The sequence below is a fragment of the Monodelphis domestica genome, chromosome 6 (genome assembly GCF_027887165.1).
Source record: "Monodelphis domestica isolate mMonDom1 chromosome 6, mMonDom1.pri, whole genome shotgun sequence".
In the NCBI taxonomy this organism is placed as follows: Eukaryota; Metazoa; Chordata; class Mammalia; order Didelphimorphia; family Didelphidae; genus Monodelphis; species Monodelphis domestica.
The window spans coordinates 56,077,563-56,096,599 of NC_077232.1; the positions used below are offsets into that span (position 1 = coordinate 56,077,563).

At 37.6% G+C, this 19,037-nt stretch overlaps 1 protein-coding gene across 4 annotated transcripts in view; it reads right to left on the minus strand.

Moving 5' to 3' along the window:
* Positions 1–547: 547 nt before the first annotated feature.
* The window catches only part of HTATIP2 (HIV-1 Tat interactive protein 2), a 31,395-nt gene continuing 12,905 nt past the window's right edge, over positions 548–19,037 (minus strand). The window contains exons 1-6 of one of the 4 annotated variants that reach the window (XM_001379975.5): positions 17,090–17,228; positions 15,648–15,843; positions 14,148–14,255; positions 5,109–5,246; positions 3,095–3,156; positions 548–2,138 (exon numbers count right to left, since the gene is read on the minus strand). In XM_001379975.5, the coding sequence (XP_001380012.2) occupies positions 1,913–2,138; positions 3,095–3,156; positions 5,109–5,246; positions 14,148–14,255; positions 15,648–15,839 (726 nt within the window). In that variant the 5' untranslated portion in view covers positions 15,840–15,843; positions 17,090–17,228 and the 3' untranslated portion in view covers positions 548–1,912. The other 3 variants (XM_007497163.3, XM_007497165.3, XM_016423456.2) reach the window with 3 other exon arrangements.

Sequence of the window (19,037 nt, forward strand, 5' to 3'; positions counted from 1 at the left end):
TAGTTGCTATTCCTCGGCGTTTCTACTCCCACAGTTTGTCCTCTGCTTATGAATAGTGTTTTTCTCCTAGATCCCTGCAGATTGTTCAGGGACATTACACCGCCACTAATGGAGAAGTCCATTACGTTCGATTATACCACAGTGTATTAGTCTCTGTGTACAATGTTCTCCTGGTTCTGCTCCTCTCCCTCTGCATCAATCCTGGAGGTTGTTCCAGTTCCCATGGAACTCCTCCACTTTATTATCCCTTTTAGCACAATAGTATTCCATCACCAACATATACCACAATTTGTTCAGCCATTCCCCAATTGAAGGGCATCCCCTCATTTTCCAATTTTTGGCCACCACAAAGAGCACAGCTATGAATATTCTTGTACAAGTCTTTTTCTCCATTATCTCTTTGGGGTACAGACCCAGCTTCACTAAGACTTCTAAAAGGGTCCAAGACAAAAAATAATTAAGAACCTGTGGCCTAATTAGGTGTAAGGTTGGGTTTTTTGTTTGTTTGTTTTTGCTTTTCTGCTTAATTCAAGAACCACAAAATCACTAGAGAAATTATCTTTTTATTAAACATGATAAAGAATTATCGAAGGCACAGGAATCATGTAAACAATCATGTACATACAATATGGAATATCCTCTGTAATCTGTACCAATTTGGTCCCTGTAACCAGGCAACCTTCTTTAAGAAAAAAAAAGCTAAAAAACTTATCTTTTTTATCAATGTTGTAATTGGTGGAGTACTTTGCTTATGAGAAGTAAGTCTTAGAATGCATTAGAAAAGGGGATCAGAGGGCAGCTGGGTGGCTCAGTAGATTTTGAGCTAGGTCAAGAAACAGGGAGATCCTGAGTTCAACTCTGACTTTGGGCACTTCCTAGCTGTGTGATCCTCAGCAAGTCACTTAACCCCTATTGCCCCTACCAGTCTTCTGCCTTGGAACCAATGCTAAGTATTGATTCCATGTCAGAAGATAGGGGTTTAAAAAGTAAGTAAATAAAAATGGACCAGAGCTAATAAATAAGAGAACTATTTTGAATTCTAATGGAAGGAAGAGAAGACTATTCGTTTTGATTAGATTACAGATTCTCAACTGCAGGCCCCTAAAGGACCACAGAGTCACTGCAAGGGATAAAGAAATCAATACATAAAACTATAAAGAAGTAAACCTATCTTCCATAAATTAAATGTTTCCCACACATATAAACTGCTATTAGAAAAAGAAAATAACTACAGAGATGCTGAATAAAAAATGTAAAATTATTTAACAGTGTTCTGAATTCATTGTGGAAAAATCTAAATTAGATAGTTATTGGATTTTTTATATATAAAATATATTAAATGCTTTAATATATTATATATATTAGATACTTCCTTAATAGCTGATACCACAAGTATAGCATGTGGGTCAGATCCATGGAATATGACAACTTAAAAAGTTGGAATAACTGAAATAGATAAACTTTTTGGGGGGGATAAATAATATAGCAAATATGCATTTATATACACATAAACTGATACGAAAGTTTTGCAAAGAGCTTTTCACTAGATCCTTAAAACAACCCTGTTAGGTAAGTGCCATTATTTATAACAATCATTTTCCAGATAAGGAATCTAAACCTGAAGGAGATTTAAGTGATTTGTTCAGGAGGACATAGCTGGTGTGTGGGGTAGGATTTAAACTCAAGTTTTCTGGACTCTAAATTCAGTGTTCTATAAACTATTTCACCAAGAAGCTTCAAAATATATTACATTACATTATATAATATGCCCTATTTTATGAATATTATATTTAAATGGTGAGTAAACTAAACAGCCCTGTATTTCCACTGTCTTGATAATGTAAACATGGTTATGATAGGAGGATCAAAGGCATTTGGGGAGGGAGAAAAGGCATTTTTTCCCCCAATGTGATCAGGGCTGAGTAGAGTCTTCTGCTTTTCCAAGATTATGAATAGCTTGGTTGTCCAGCAACTCCATCTTCTTGTCACTTGGGGTCACCAGGTTATTAATCATTGCTCTGACAACGGTTATAACAGGTACAGAATGATCTTTGGCCCAAGAGGTTGGTAGTGAACCAAGGAATTTTCTGGTCAACCACTCAGCTGGGCGGAATTCTTTTCTGTCACACAATAAAACTCTAAAAACATACAAAGAGAAAAACAAAGATGATATAACATGATAAGCTATAATCAAAGAGAATTTGGACACAAGATTTTATTTGGTGCTTAATGAAAAGAAAATTAGGAATTCAGTTTATCATGCCCAACAAGTATTTCATAACTACTTTGAAAGCACTTTTAAGCCTTTTTTTTCCTCAAGAGCAAAGGAAGAAACTTTGACAAGACAAACCACTAACATCCCACCCAATGGGAGAGAGGAAGGAGTAAGTAGTTCCCCTTAAACTTTCTTTAAATCCAGGGTTTTTAATCTAGGAGATATTCATTTTTTTTTTAGAAAAAGTGATAACTATCTCAATTTAATTGATTTCCTTTATAATATTATAGATTTCATTTTACATCCTTAAAAACATTATTTTAAGCAGTCTTGAGATTTTAACAGGGTCCATCTCTCTCTCTCTCTCTCTTTCTCTCTCTCTTTCTCTCTCTCTCTCTCTCTCTCTTTCTCTCTCTCTTTCTCTCTCTCTCTCTCTCTCTTTTACACACACACACACACAATTAAAAACCATAGCTCTAGAGTGTTGAAGGAATGAATAGACTATCTTGGCCATCTTGGGTCATAGTCTTTTGTTGTCCATTTCTGGACCAGACAGATAGACCAGAATAAAAGTCAGGGGATTGCCTAGAGGGATGAACCATATAAAACACCATCTTGTAAGTCAAGTAGAAGGTCCAAGCCCAAAGATCCCCAAACTCTCCAAATGACCCTTGACTATCCCTGGCTTTTTCTAGGACTTGAATATGCTCCTTAGCGTCTGTGCTTTTCCATGATATATTCCTAGCAAATATAACATCCTCAACATGTAAAATTAGCCTCTGCTTTGGATTGAAATTAAAATATCTGAGTTGGTCTCATCTTCTCCCAAAGATTAATTTAGACCTGAAGGAAAATATAGGGAGCACTTGTAATACTTACGCAGGTCTAAAAATGGTGTACCGGTCAAAGTTCAGCTCTTCAATTTTGGCTTCTACTTCACCCTAATAAAATAAATCATCAAGATTTAGTGAAATCCAGGTGAGTCCCTCTGATGAGTTCATGATGGAATGACTTCATCCTCTGCAGAGAACACAGTTCCCCAAAAGTCTAAGTTATCTCTAGGATTCATTTCCCTTAATATTTCAAGGATTCGTGATTACAGTAGTGTGGGCACACTATCTACCAATACAGATTGCAAATGATCTTGGTGAGTTGTTTCACTTGAAAAATTAACCCCAATTGATGATGAATTTTTGATGTGACTTACTGGGTGTTTTTTTTTTTTTTAGATGCTCAAAGGTCTCCAACTGTCTAGTTCTTATTGCTCCAACTGCCTTGGAACCAATACTCAGGATCAATTTTAAGACAGAACATAAGGGTTTAAAAAAAAACAGAGAGAGAGAAAGTCAGCCCCTGCTCTCAAGGAGCTTACAATCTAGTGGCAGAGAGAATATACAAACAAATATATACAAAGTAAGCTAGAGAGAGAGGATAAATAGGAAAAAATTAAGACAAAAGTCTTAACCTTGACTCCTTCATGAACCACAACCTCCTCATCTATAAAATAAGGGTGGAAACCAAGATGATCTTTAAGGTCATGAAATTATAAACCTTCAGTTTTCTACATTAGGCACAATGGTTTATGAGATTCTTCAGGAATTTTTTGATCAAAATGCTCTAACAGAAAAGATGCTGCTTCAGGCACCACTGATTGTAGTGGCTTTCATTCTCATTCCATGAGAAAAAAAGCTCTATGAATGCTGAAATCTAAGAATAGTACCAAGAAAGTAATGATACAAAAATCTAAGAAAATAGGGAATTTATTTTATCTTAATGCATTTAGTTCTGCATGTTTTTTCTAAAGGAAATTATCCATTGAATTATTTCATGTCAATGATAAAAAACGTTTACTTCTTCAAATGCATATCATTTTATTATTTGGACTGCTTAGTTTTTATTTATTAATTAAATTGCTTAATTTTTATTTATTATTTGCTTAGTTTTCCTTTACTTGGCTTTGGATTTTCAGCAATTAAATTTTAAATTTTTTGTTGATAATAGAGCAGGTATCTATTAAAGAAATGATCCCATGCAGTTCTTCCAGGGTGTTGTTTGATCATTCAGTCCTGTCTGACTCTACCGGACTGTATTAGGTTTTCTTGGCAAAGATACTAAAGTATTTTGCCATTTTCTTCTCCACTGTCCTCCATTTTACAGATGAGAAGGTGACATACAAAGGGGTTAAGTGACTTGTCCAGGATCACACTAGTAACTATCTGAGGCTGGATTTGAACTCTGTTGTCATCCTAGTCCCATGGCTCTATCCACGGTACTACTTAGCTGTCCCCTCCTGAATATTATCAATTAGTAATATCTGGACCCAGTGGAAATCTCTGGTAATAATCCATTGGTCAGCAGGTCTTTTCACTGATCCTAACTGCATTTAGATTCAATAAATCAACTACATAAGTACAGGATGGGGAAGATAGGTCTTGGGGCAGTTCATCACAATATCGATTCTAAAATGAAAGGATATGGTTTAAAAAAAATTTTAAAGCATGCCTGCATTTGGCTAGAATAACCACTAAGATCCCATCTAATTCTAAAACAAGAAAGGACACTAACGATCACAGAGTCTAAATCCTCCATTTTATACACAAAGAAATAAATCCAGGACTTGAGAAGTTAAGAGTGTGTAGTCAATGACAGACTGTGTTTTTTGATAGGCAAGAAAAAAACACTAGAGGTCACTAGGGAGAGACATTTTCTAATGAAAGGTAACTACAATTTTTTCCCCCTCAAAACTAAAAGAGTTACTCTCCAGTAAAATACTTCTTCCTCAATATAAAAATTCAAAGTCATCATAATTCACATAGACTGGATGAATTCGTTAGTCATCATTTAGACCAGCTGAGTCTCTTAACAATTTGTAAAAACAAAAACATATACAAACCTTAACTTGCAAATACAAAAAACTGCTTGACTTGTCAGCTCCTTTAGATGAAAGTAAGTTGAAATGTTTGCAGCCTCCAGCTTTTGCCAACTCTGCAGACTTCAACACATAATCTCGGTCAACACGAACAAATCCATCCTGAGCGGGGGAATAAAAGATGGGAGGGTGATTTCCAAGCGGCTGTAAGCTAGAATCGTGTCACTTGGTTCATCTTAAAGATTAGTCTTTGTTTCTGGCTTGAACCCAAACTATATCCAAAAGCAGTGCTGAAATTCAAAGGAAGAAAGGATCCAAGAAAAAGACAGTAAGACAGAGAGCCAACTTGAGTAGAAAGGAGAGAAAGAACAGCTGTGAGGGGAAAAGCAAAGACAGATGAAGTTGAAAAACATAAGAGACCTAGGAAAAGCAACTGAAGGTTAGGAAAATTTCCATTTCTTCAGTCTTTATCATTTTTTTCCTTCTACCATCTTGTATTTTGTTGACTTGTTTCAGCTCACTCTGTGTGTTTATTATAATATTTTTCTAGTCTTTTCAAATCTTACACTGTAGTCCCCAAATTTTGGGATCTAGGGACCCAGAACTCTTGGCTGTCTCCCACAAATAACCCTTGGTCTCCTGACTCAAAACAACATTTAATGGTTGTTCCCCTTGCCTGGAAGATGCTCCTAGCTTCCTTCAGGACTCAGATAAAATTCCCCTTTCCTTTTCCAATCTTCTTTAAAGCCAATACCTTCCTATTTACCCTGAATATATCTTATTTGTAGAAAGTTACATGCTTTTCTTCCTCATTCAACTTTGAGCTCTATGAGGACAGAGATTGGCTGTGTGTGTGTGACAGACACATAGTAGGCATTTAATAAATGCTTAATAAAAGTGGAAATTTTTCTTGGCTCAAAGAGCCAAGATTATCTTCTGTAATAGTTCCACTGTGTGCTAGTAAGACCACATATATAGAATACTCTGTTCAGTTTTGGGCTCCATCTTTTAAAGAAGGAAATTAATAAACAGAAATTGACCAGAGGAAAGAAACTGAAATGATGAGGGATCTGTAAGCCACTGCCTATGGGGAACAGTTGAAAGATTTGGGGAGGTTTATCCCAGACAGAAGATTTAGGAAAGACAACTAGCTTCAATTATCTGGAAGCCTCTGGCATGACCCAGGGCAAAGTAACCAGAATACTATGATCTGAATACACACTGAAAGAACACTGTAGAAATTATCAGGGGGAAAAAAATTGAGTCTAAGAAAGCAAACTTGCCAAATAGAATTGAGGAAAGAAGATCAAAGAATCATAGATTTAGAGTGGGAAGGTTCCCTTAGGATCACCTAATCTAACCATTTAAGTCTTAAGTGGAAGTAAATAAAATAAACTACCAACCAATCTAATAAAACTTTATTACCAGAATCCCAAAGGATAATTTAAAAAAAAATTATCCAGAAAAGTAACTGGATATCCAATAAATAAGAGATAACTAAAAAGAAATCACTAATATCCATTTTCCTGTACCTTCTTAAGCTCTCCAAGCCCAGGTATTATGAAGGTTTTACATTTTTACAGTGAGGAGACATCAATTCTAATTTTTAAAAGATGGACAAGTTATTGCTACACTATTTTAAATCCAACCTCTTTTTTTTAAAACATAGATTAGATTTTTGTTGTCCAGTTTTTCAGTCATGTTTTTGTGATTCTTTTTGAGATTTTCTGTAGAGTGATTTACCATTTTCTTCTTCAGCTCATTTTACAGATGAGGAAACTGAGACAGAGTTAAGTGACTTGCATAGATTCACACAGTTAGTTAAGTTTCTGAGATCACATTTGAACTCAGGAAAATGAGTCTTCTTACTCCAGATCTGGCATTCTATCCACTGTGCCAGCCAGACAACCATAGATAAGATACTTATGACCAAAAAATTAAGTTTAGGTGTGTGTGTGTAGCCTTTGGAGTTGCAGGGCCTGTGTTCAAATCTCAGGCTTTGCCACTTATTGCCTATGGCTTTGGGAAGGTCATTTAAAAGCTCTTTGGGTCTCATTCTCTTTATCTATAAAATGAATGGGTTGGAGCAGATTAACTCGATTACAAATATTTATTCAGTGTTTACATATATCAAGAAGAACCTGGAAGACTAAATATTGGTCTTCCTACTTAGGATCTATTTAAGTCCATTCTCTAATCTATGCCAGCTGTGTGACTCTGTGCATCTAGGAAACTCTCTAAGTTTCAGAGAAGGTATTGACTAGCCTTGTAGGAAAGGATTTTTTTGACCCAGGAGTTCCTGACATAGCTCTCAAAACCCCTTTACACTTTTAAAAATCTTTGAGGACCCCAAAGAAATTTTGTTTATGTGGTTTACATCCACTATATTTACCTTACATTAGAAATATTATATTAAAGTATTCATTTAAAAATAAAATATTAATATAAAATAAATTAAATGTTAATTTAAAAATAATAAATGGCAAATAAATAGTAATTCATTTGTACTAATAAATCCATTACATATAAACAAATATTTTTGTATACAAAGTAACTATTTTTCAAAATGAAAAAATTTAGTGATAAATGTGGCATAGATTTCTACAAATTTTTTAAACATCTAGTTTACTAGAAGATAAGATTCTCATAACTGCTTCTGCATTCAATCTATGGTGATATGTTCTTTTGTTTGAACAAAAGAAATTCAGCCACATACAAATAAATATATTGTTGGAAAAGGGAAGTTTAGTTTTTAGGCAAATAATGTTTGCCTAATATCAATATAATATAATCAATATATAGAATATAATTATGAAACTGTTATATATTTATATTAGCTTATATAAATATATGTATGTAGGAATACATAACCTTATTTTTATTTGTATAGAAATATAGAAATATAATTTATTTTTCTATAGAAATATGACTTATGTTTCTATACCAACATATAAATGTAATTTATATATTTATATAATTTATGTAAAATATAATAATATTATTATAAAAACAATTTTGATCTTGTGGACCCTCTAAAATGGTCTCAGGGAACTCAGAAGTCAGTGGATCACACTTTGAGAACCACTGCCCTACACCAATAAAATCATAAAGTGCAGTCCAAAAAAAAGGAACTGGGGCTAAAGACAAAGAATGATACAGGTGACCTCTAAAGTCCTTTCTAACACCAAATTTTATTTATTAGGATCTATTTCAATCCTCTAAATTTAAAGATAAAGCGACTGAGACCCAGATTTGGGAATAGGACTTGCCTAAAATAATAGGCTCCCCTTCCCAAGTTTATAAATCTATTAAATGAGAGCCAGGACTGGAATTCAGATCTCCTGAGCAAAAACCTGCCGCCCAGGCAGCCCACATCAGGGACATAGGTTCCCCAGGCAGGCTGACTCACAGAGCCTAAAGTTATAAGCTTAGGTGGTTGAAAGGATTTCTTCAAATTTAAAAGTTTTTTCCCCATTGGTTTTTTTTCTCAGTAATACAAAGATTCATTTTGTTTCTGCTTTTCTTGCTTACCCATTCTCCATCCCATTAGCAGAAGGCTGATTTTCAGAAGCGGGCCCTGTAGGCCCCAAACTGCCAAAGTAGGTGGGTGAAATATTAATTCCTACATTTTTTTTAGGGGCACTATTTGGAAGGATTATTGTCGGTGTCTGTGGTAAGACTCCCTGTCTTTTATCTGCTTCTCAAAAAGGGAAAAGCTCAGCCAATGAAAAGCTCCCAAACCGACGCTGTCTCTGTTAATCCAAGGCCAGGAAAGGGACACTTTGATTAAACGGAGACCCTAATTTATTTAGCTTTAGTTCTGGATCAGCCTCTTGTTAATAGAGTGCTGTCGTCTCCGATTGTTGGAGGAAAATTAAAGTGACATAAATACCATGGGATTCTTTCAATCTGGTTAGTCCGATACCTCACATCAATGCTACCCCAGCCATCAGACGCTGGCGTCCTTCCTTTCACGGGCCTCGCCAACAACTGACAACCATTCCTTGGAGGACGAGCACCCACGCTGCCACTTGGAGCCCCACACTTAACCCATCATCCCCACTCAATGGGGCCTGTTTGACAAGGTGCCCATACCTTTCTCCATCGCTGGTTCCAAGAACAAAGCTAAATATTGTTTTATTAGCAATCAATGGCCTGATAATCCACAACAATTCTAACAAATCCACTGAGCTCCCAAGCAGATTAGAAACACCATTGGGTTTCCCTCTCCCCCTTCTATGCCCACTCTATTTTTGAATTTCATTTCCCTCACCCTGATGCATTGCCTTTTAGCTGGAGAACGAATCTCCAAGCCAAATAGGTCGAGGATTCTTTAATGTGGCCAACTCACACTTAAATGTGAGCCCTGAGACTCACAGGTGCCTTTGTTTGGAAGCTTTGAGCTAACTTTGGAGGGCATAAGATTCTATTTATTCCAAGAAAGGGATCTAACTTGAAAGGATCTTATTAAACATCTAACTCCCTCCCCACAGCCATCATACACATGCAATGCAAAAGACAAAAAACTACAAATGTTAATAGATGCTTCAGTAAAAATAAAGGCCTTAAACTCTTTTTTTGTTTGCTCATTTTTTTTTAACTAAAGAATACAAACTATTCAATACAAGAGAAAAGAGTTTCTAGGCTGTAGAAAATGAAGCAGGGGCACATTTTGCAAAGGATTTAACATAACCCAAGGTCCAGTCACAATCCCTCTTTTCTTCCTCAAATGAAAACCCACTTAGAGAAAAAAATCTAGTAAAGGCTCTCTAAAACTAGGATTTTAGAGTTGGAAGGCATTCTAGAGATCTTATAAGCTACAGACGAGGAAAGCAAGGTTGAATGTTGGATTCCTTAGTCACACAGCTGAGATTCAAACCTGTATCTTCTGACTCCCAATCTAGGGCTTGTTCCACTCTTCAATACTACCTCCCTCAATAAATTTTCTACTTCTTCTTAATAGAGTTTAGAAGAGGCATCATCTTCATCAACAGAAAGGAAGGAAATAAGCATTTATTAAGTGTGTCACAACTCAGTGACTCTCCAATCCATTCTCCACAAAGCTTCTAAATGTTTAATAAAAAATTACAGGACTGAATATGTTCTCTCCAGACTCCATATCACTTTGTGTTTTTTCCCCCAATTTAACACACATTTACTAAGTACCTACTGTGTGCAAAATCACTGAATGGCTGGATACTAGGGACATGAAGACACAAAACAAGATGGCGCTCCCTTCTCATTTGTTGCCTCATTGAAATTTACATTCTACTTGGTCCTGGTAAACTTATTCTCAGAGAAGTAATTGAAAAGTAATGAGAGGATGGTGAAAATTTGGGGAAAATTTCACAGAAGAAATGTCACCTTAAGGGAATTTGGATTCCTAAAGGTAGAGTTGGGAAGGGAGTTTATTCTAGCCATGAACATATTTGCACAAAGGTCATCAGTCAATCAACTAACATTAATAAAGGCTTGCTATGTGCCAGGCACTGTGTTAAGCATTGGACAAAGAAAAAAATGCAAAAGACAGACCTTGTTTTCAAGCAGATCACAATCTAATAAAAATTAACATAAAACATGAAAGGGGCATAATGATTCCTTATCACTTTTCTATAACCAAATACAAACTCCTCTATTTGGGATTTAATCTTAATCTGGTTCTAACCTACCCCTCTGGGTTTATGCTACCATTCAATCTAATCAATTTGACCCATTTGCTGTTCCTCTCACATCTGCTTTCTCTGTGATTTTGCATAAGTGGGCTATCATACCTCGAATAACTTCCTCTAACCTCCAAATTTCAAAATCCCTAATTTTCTTCAAATCTTTGCACAAATGCCCATTAAAGTAAAAAAAAAAAAGGCATCATACACCCTACTAAAAATTATAAGTTCCATGAGGACAAGGGCTTTGTCATATTCAAACATTTTTTGCCCCTGCATACAATAAGCACTTAATATTTATTAAATGATATTTATAAATATCATTTGTTCTTTATTCAGGGTTATTTTATCTTCTCAATTACAAGTAGTAATAATTTCCAACATCCTTTTCTGAAAATATAAGACCCAAATTGTCTTCCTTCTTCCCTCTTGGAGATGATAAACAATTTCATCTGCATTAGACACATATTAAATTATATCATTTATTAAATGATATTAATACGGGGGCAACTGGGTAGCTCAGTGGATTGAGAGCCAGGCCTAGAGACGGGAGTCCTAGGTTCAAATTTGGCCTCAGACACTTTCCAGCTGTGTGACCCTAGGCAAGTCACTTGACCTCCATTGCCTATCCCTTGGAATATTGATTCCAAGATGGAAAGTTAAAAAATGATATTAATACTAAAATCTATTATCAACTTAGTGCTTTATGGTTAAAAATGGATTTTTCCATATACACATACATATTTGTATAAGAAGCATTTGAGATGTTTTCTTTATTGATTGCTTGATTTATTTAAGCTCTGTACTTTTACATGGAATTTTCCACAGAACCACATGGGAACACACATATACATTTTTTCACATACACAATTTTCATAGGATCCAGAGCTGGAAGGGACATTTCATATCATCTTCCAAAGCCCTCATTTTACAGAGAGACTTAGGCTTAAAAAAATCAAAGTAATTTTCTCAATGTCATAAGTGATCTTATAAACTTTAGAAATAAGGCAGGCATTATCTCCATTTTCCAGATGAGGAAACTGAGATTCTAATAAGCAAAGGTTTTGCCCATGATCACATTACTAATCACTTGCAAATCTAACTTTCTAACTGGGTGATCCTGGGTAAGTCACTTAACCCCCACTGCCTAGCCCTTACCACTCTCCTACCTTGGAACCAATAAACATCATTGATTCTAAGACAGAAGGTAAGGGGTTAAAAAAAAAAGCCAAATCCAGGGCCCATTTAACTGCATATATCTTTTCTCTCTAAAAAGAAGTAATGTAACTCTCTCTTTCTCTTTTACCCTTATATTTAACTAAACATTTCCCTCTTCCATGTCATTTTTTTAAACCCTTACTTTGGTCTTGGTATCAGTTCTAAGATCAAAGAGCAACAAGTGCTAGGCAATCAGGGTAAAGCAACTTGCCCAGGATTACACAACTAAGACGTATCTGAAATCAGATTTGAACCTCCCAAATCCAAGCCTGGCACCATGTTGTATTTTTAAAGTAGGACAGCCAGAACAAATAATGTCTGGATAGGCCAAAAAAACCCAAACCAATCTTATTTCAATAAATAAAAGAACAGATCATATTCCAACCAATATCAAAACAAAATAATAATGTGTTGCTAGATGAAGAAAAAAATCCCTTTCTTCCCAGTGATGGACCACCTATTTCTTCCTATTTCTACAAAATCTGGATATGACAAAGTCTTCTGAACAGCGCTTTAGAGTTCCTGTAGTGAGATTTGTCTTCTTGCTTGAAAATTGATTTTTAAAAAAAAGTCTTGGATGTTAGTGAGCCACCATCCAAATTGGGCTGGCCCTATGTGGAACAGTAGAAAATTCCAAGTAAAAGTACAGAGCTTGGATAAAGCAATCAACAAAGAAGGCTTCTCAAATGCAGGCCACTTTCTAATGACTGGAGTTGGGTTTTCTTGGAGGATGCAACTCCAGAAACTAAAGGAACAACATGTAAGAGTTTGAAACAGGACATTATTTCTTTGATCATTGCCTGCTTTATTGGTCCTCGTAGGCTTAGAGATGTGAGAAATAACTTAGTCCAGGTTCCATTTTACAGACAAAGCCAGTGAGATTGGTGAGACGGACTAATCCAGTGTGATATAGGTAGAAAATGGCAGGAAATGTACCTTCTCAACTGCTTATTTCTCTCCCAGGATGAATCACTGCTTCCTTCTTTTCTTTGCAGGGCAGAATTTCAACCCTAAATTAATCAATGGTGTCTACTTGGGAAAGCAAAGGATTTCTAAGAGCATCTCAACCGTATGCACCAAGTGCCAATGCCCTGGGATTGTCCACTATCAGTGAAGAAAATAAATTGTGTGAATATACTTTATGTGGGTCTCTTTCCCCTATATTTGATATGCCTTAAGGGAAAGAACATTTTCTTACTCAATCTACAGAATGACATTTTGCCAAGGGAATAAATAAATAAATAGAATTCCAGGTAGGAATTAGGGGCTGTCAATTAAGGCCTGCAGATGAGGCAGGGACCTCCATGCAAATTTCTACTGCATTGTTGTAAATGGTCCCCTCGGATGGACAAGCAAGCAGTTCTCTGCTACAGCAGCTGAAATGTAAGAGGCTCTTTCTGAGTAAGAGCTGAGCTAGGGGATTAGTCATGAGAAGATGAAAAACTGGAGATCATGCTAAACAACTCTGAGTCATCCTCTGGGGCTGAATCATTAATGAAGGTTCAATTATCACTAGGGAAAAAGTCGTGTCTAGATGTTCTGACACTCTATTAATGACGTGTAAAGTCTGGCATGAAAAGAGACTGAAGGGGAGGGAGAAACAGAGTGGGAAGAGAGGCGGAGAGAACACATTTCTAAATAGAATTTTCACAGTGCAGAGGAGGGGGGAGGGAGGAGTTAACAATAAAACAACGTCCAGTTATAATTTGTTGGACCTAATTGCTTATACTGATAAGGGGAGAGTATCATTGTCAGGTCCTAGGTTATGGGTCAAGGAACATAGCAGGGAAGGAAGAAAAAAAGAAAGGAGGGAAGGAGGAAGGAAAGAAGGATGGAAGGAAGGAAGAAGGGAGGGAAGGAAGAATGGAGGGAAGGAGGAAGGCAGAGAAAGAAAGGAGAGTGATTATAACTATAGATATAAGTAAAATGTAAATATGAAAAATAAATATAGAAAGGGGAAACCAAAGATGACTGACTTACTAGAACTTTCCAGAGCACAACATGGATCAAGGGAACATAGAATTCTGAATGATAATTCTTTTTTAGGAGAAAGACACAAAGTCTTTCTCAGTGTCAAAAACAGTACTTGAGTGGGTAAAATGGAAGAAGAAAGGATGAGCTGAAAAGAGATCTTGGAGATTTTCCTCTAACATAAAGACCAAGAGGGCTGCTCCTTTCTTACCGCACCAGCTTTACTTCTGGTAGTCCCCAGGCAACAAAATCCAACATCATAGTCTTGGAAAGATGAGGCATATTCATCAAGCTTTTCAAAATCCACCACTTCTTGATGCTAAGTAGTAAGCACATAGACAAGAATTATTTCATAGTCTTAAAAAATTAAAGAATTAAATAAACATCTACATTTACAATCTCATTTTCTCCTCCTCAAAAAGCATTTTCTCTTTGAAAGGTTGAAAGTTAAATTTCAACATCCTTAGGTACATAAAGGAGAAATGGAAAATAAAATCATTAGTTAACATCAACACCAAATTAAAATTTCTCTGCTACTCCCTGAAGACTTAGGTATGACATCACAGATGGGCAGTGGAAGAAAGATGTCCATCCCTACAATGATGAAAACAGAAATGTTTTGCTTATTCATCTATCATTGCCTCCCCCAGAGCTTAGCTCAATGCTTGGTATGAAGTAGATGCTTCATAAATGTTTGCTGACTTGACCCTATTCTCCCCAATTAGATGGGTGACAATGTTACCCAGTACTAATGAAAACCACCAGGAGAATTATACTTCCATGGCTTTAATGGACATCTCCAGATCAATGTCTAGGGACTCAGACTTGGAGTCCAGAACAACATCTAACAAACAACCTCAAATAGGGAAGACTATCACTCTATACAGGCTTATCTATCTTTGTGTCTGCCCCAAAAGAATTTAAGCTCCTTGAGGGCAGGAAGTGGTTTTGAACCTCCAGCTCAGCTATATGCCCAACACATAGTAGATACCTAATAAATGCTTATTTTTCATCAAATTATATCTCTAGGGTCCAAGACCCTGCATTTTTCTAACTCTCTATGGTTTTCAAACCACTTTAACACATAGTTCTCATATCTGATCCCCATAACAATTCTGTAAAATTTATGAGGAAAATAAGATTACCTCCAGGAAACATGGACAAAAGGAGAGAAGGAAGGAAGGAAGGTTACACCTCAGTGCCTCCTACAGCACAACCAAGCCTTTTTGATTCCTATGTGTAAACTCTTAAATCTTGTCTTAAGGTGCTTTACACAGACAGGCAGAAATACATACACAAAATGAGATTCATAAAGAAGGCCCAGAATGAAACAGAAATAATCATAAAGACCAATCTTTGTCAAATTATGGAAGGCAACCTTGGGGCCAAGCTGGTGCTTTAGTTCTGAAATATACTAATTGTGAGAAGTACCTCTGGGGTCATTTCTTTTCTTTCTTTAGTTTTATCTTTATTTTATTTTAATAACAAATTTACACATAAGTTTTCCAAAGTTATATGACTCATGTTGCCTCCCTGCAATCTCCAGGTGTTGACCAGCAATTCAATCTAGATTGTACATGTATTATCATGCAAAATATGTCTATATTATTCATTTTTTTGGTAATTAAATAATCTTATAAAACCAAAACCTTTGGGGTCATTTCTGAGCCTTCTTGCAGTTCCGGCCACTATACAACACCCTATACATTACCACATTTTTATAAGCTTCCTCTTCAAACTCTATCTTCCTGCGCCCAATGAGGGTGATCTTAGAAAACAGGTTCCTTTTCAGGATTTCTCTGAGGAGTACTTGGCCAGTTTCTCCTGTGGCCCCCAGAATGAACACAGCTTTATTCTGCATCCTGAAGTCTTCCAGAAACTTCTGCAGGGTTCCTGTCTCCATTATGCTGCATACAAGAGACATAGCAAATTCAGAAGGCATATCAGAGGTTTTATTTTTTACTTAATTTAATTTATTTATTTTTATTTTATTTTTATCTGTTTTGACCTGGAAGAACTGAAGCTCAGAAAAAGAGTTGGATCACTTAGTCCAAGGATAAGAAATGGAAAAAGCATAGGCTTTTGGATCAGGGGCTGGAGAACTTAGGTTAAAATCTTGCTTCTGTAACCTTGGCCAGGTCCCCGGCCTTTGGTTAGCTTATCTGTAAAATGATGCAACTGAATCAGATGACCTTCTAAGTCTCTTCTATTTTAAGTCCACCATCCTAGGAAAGCAGAACCTAAATGAGGGCCTTAAATTGAAGCCTTCTGTCTCCAGCTTTCCTAGAGTATGGTAAAAGTCCTAGAGAGCCGATGCAATGCTCACACATAGTCATTTTTACACCTGTCCCGCCTGAGTATGGTAAAAGTCCTAGAGAGCCGATGCAATGCTCACGCACAGTCATTTTTACACCTGTCCCGCCTGACCTCGTCTAGGACGCTGGGTTGTGGCTCTAAGGTTTATTTTTGGTTATGGTTGGGGGAGGGGAGAGGGTTGCAGGGAGAATCAGAAGTGTTTTCTCATCTTTTAAATTTATCCATAAAGGAGGGAAGACGGGGTGGGGGTTGGGCTGGGGAAGGAAGGGCAAAGAAATCAATGAGTCACGGATTTTCAAGCTCGCCAGGGCTTCCGTGGGGTGCTTCCCTCTGTGTTATTTTTCTCCCAAAATGCAAACCGCCTGGAATCTCGAATAGCAGATACAAGGAGCCTGAACGTCCTACCTCCAGGGGGCACCTCAAAGGGGCTACTTCTCTCTTCCAATCTCCCTTCTAGAAACAGGCACCGCTCCAAATCGACAATAACAAGCTAAAGACTAGGTTGCTCGGAGGCTCCCCAGGGGGCGGGCGTGGCGGAGGCTAGAAAGGATCCCTGAGCGGGGAGGGACATGGGCTTTTTGGTCCAGCCCAGGGGGACAGCCCCCAGCTATAGCTGACAGAGAGGGGGTAGCTACCTGGAACTGGGCCACTCCTCCTCCGGGCGGTCCAGGTACAGGTAAGGCAAAAGCAGTGCCAAGGGAAGCAGCAGTAGCGCAGCTGCGCCCACCCCCAGTCCAGTGCCCTGAGGCATCCTCCCCCCCCCCCCCCCGCCCCCCACCGCCCCTTAGTCCTCTCCGAGACTTCACTCTACTAGCCCGCCCCGCAGGCTCACCCCACCTTGATACCGGGGCTTTGCAGGCCGCAGAACCTTCCGGGTAGACGAAGCAAGGCACCGCCTCCCGGGGCTGGCGCCCTCCCAGATGTGGGCGGGCTCTGCGGCATCTGGAGGAGAGATGCTCCTCACTGAGTTACAAAGTCACAGGGAAAGGGAGGATGCAGGTACTGCCCTGGTGGCGCCGCTTCCAGGGTCTAAACTGCGAGAATCCAGGCACCCCAACACTGACCCCACAAATCCAAGGCTACTCATCTTCAGGAAAGAGATGAATCTCCACTCTGGACAGTTTCCTGGAAAATCTCCAAGTTCACAGAAGCAAGGCAGAAATACTTCCATTACAACAAACCACTGAGCTTTGTTCACAGTATTTGCTCCTGCTATACCCATTTAGATATCAGAAAACCGAGGCTGGGGTAGGTGAAGTGACTTGTCCCCATCCTATAGCGAGACACAATTCTAGCTCAGTTCTGCCAAATTGTAAGTCCGGCTTACAGTTCAGCCTTGGGCTAGAGAATGATGACTTATAGAACTGGAAGGGCCCTCAGAGTTCATCCAGTTCAATGTTTTCCTCTTACAGATGAGGAAACTGAGGCCCTAGAAAAAATTAATCAGCTTGCTAAAGGCCACCTAACTGAAAGCTTCAGAAGAGGGGTTTGAGTCCCAAACCTTTGCCTCCAAAACCAGAGCACTGTGAATGGAAGAACAATGGTAACCCCCTTCAGCTGTGCCCACCTGGGCTTTGATGTTTCCATACTAAAGTTTAGGAACAAGGAGAGGAGCTTCAGAAAAGGAGGATAAAGCCAGAGAGGACCATCTTCATTTATAAAATAGAGAGGAGAGTACTTGCACTATCTGACTCAAAGGGTAACTGCCAGGAAATTATCTTGTCAGTTTTAAAGCATTTTAACTCAAAGTTTTATTGTTCTTGGAACTTTGGGTTCACAGTGTGCCTATCACTAAGCTAGGTAATAAAGGTACATAAAAGCAATAATATTTTTAAAAAGCAATAGAAGGTATGATTTCCAGACTAACAGTGGGAGGGAAATGGACAAATCATGTACAACAGTATGTAATTAAGTGCTAAATTCTGTTGGACAAATAGTAAGTGTTGAGGGAGTTCAGAGAAGGTGAAATTCAAGTGTGCATTAGTAAAGGCTGAAATTGGCTCAGGAGAGCCAGTTATTTTCAGAGTGAGCATAATATTCAGAATTCAAAGGGATTTTAGAACTTAGAGATTATCTAGACCAATATCTCCATTTTTAAAAGAAACCAATACTGGAAAGGCTTAGTGATTCGCCATCTAGATAGCTAGGTGACAATGCTGGATGGAGCACTGGATATCAGGAAGAACTGAGTTCAAATTCGAATTCAGACACTAGCAAGATGACCCTTGGACCAGTCATGTAACCTCATTTTCCTTAGTAAAATGGGGATAATGGTAACACCTCCCTCCCAGGATTGCTGTGAGGATAAAATGAGATATTTATAAAGTGCTTCACAACCTTTAAACTTTTATAAATATTAGCTGTTATTTTTATTAACATTGACTTGTCAGTACTGTTTCCATTAGTCAGTATAAATTTAAATCAACAAATTCCTTTATATTTAACATTTTTGTTTTCCATTCTCTACTCAGCATTTTTGTATTCTGCCCTTTTCATTTTGGCTTACCTAATCTTGCAAAATTTACCCAACAAAAACTAGAATCATTTATATTATTCCATTCATTCATTAAGCAGAGAAATATTGTGCACCTGCTTTGTCCTAGATCCAATGTTAGAATGCAGAAAGTGTAAAGATTAAAATTTAGGGATATGGGGAGAGACTGAGGCAGGTAGAAATTAGTTTCTCTCTGCAAGGAGTATTATATTTTTTAGAGATTTATTAAAGGTTAAAGATTAAAGAAAATACAGAATAAGAAAAAACACGTGCCTAGGCCAGAGGCCTAGG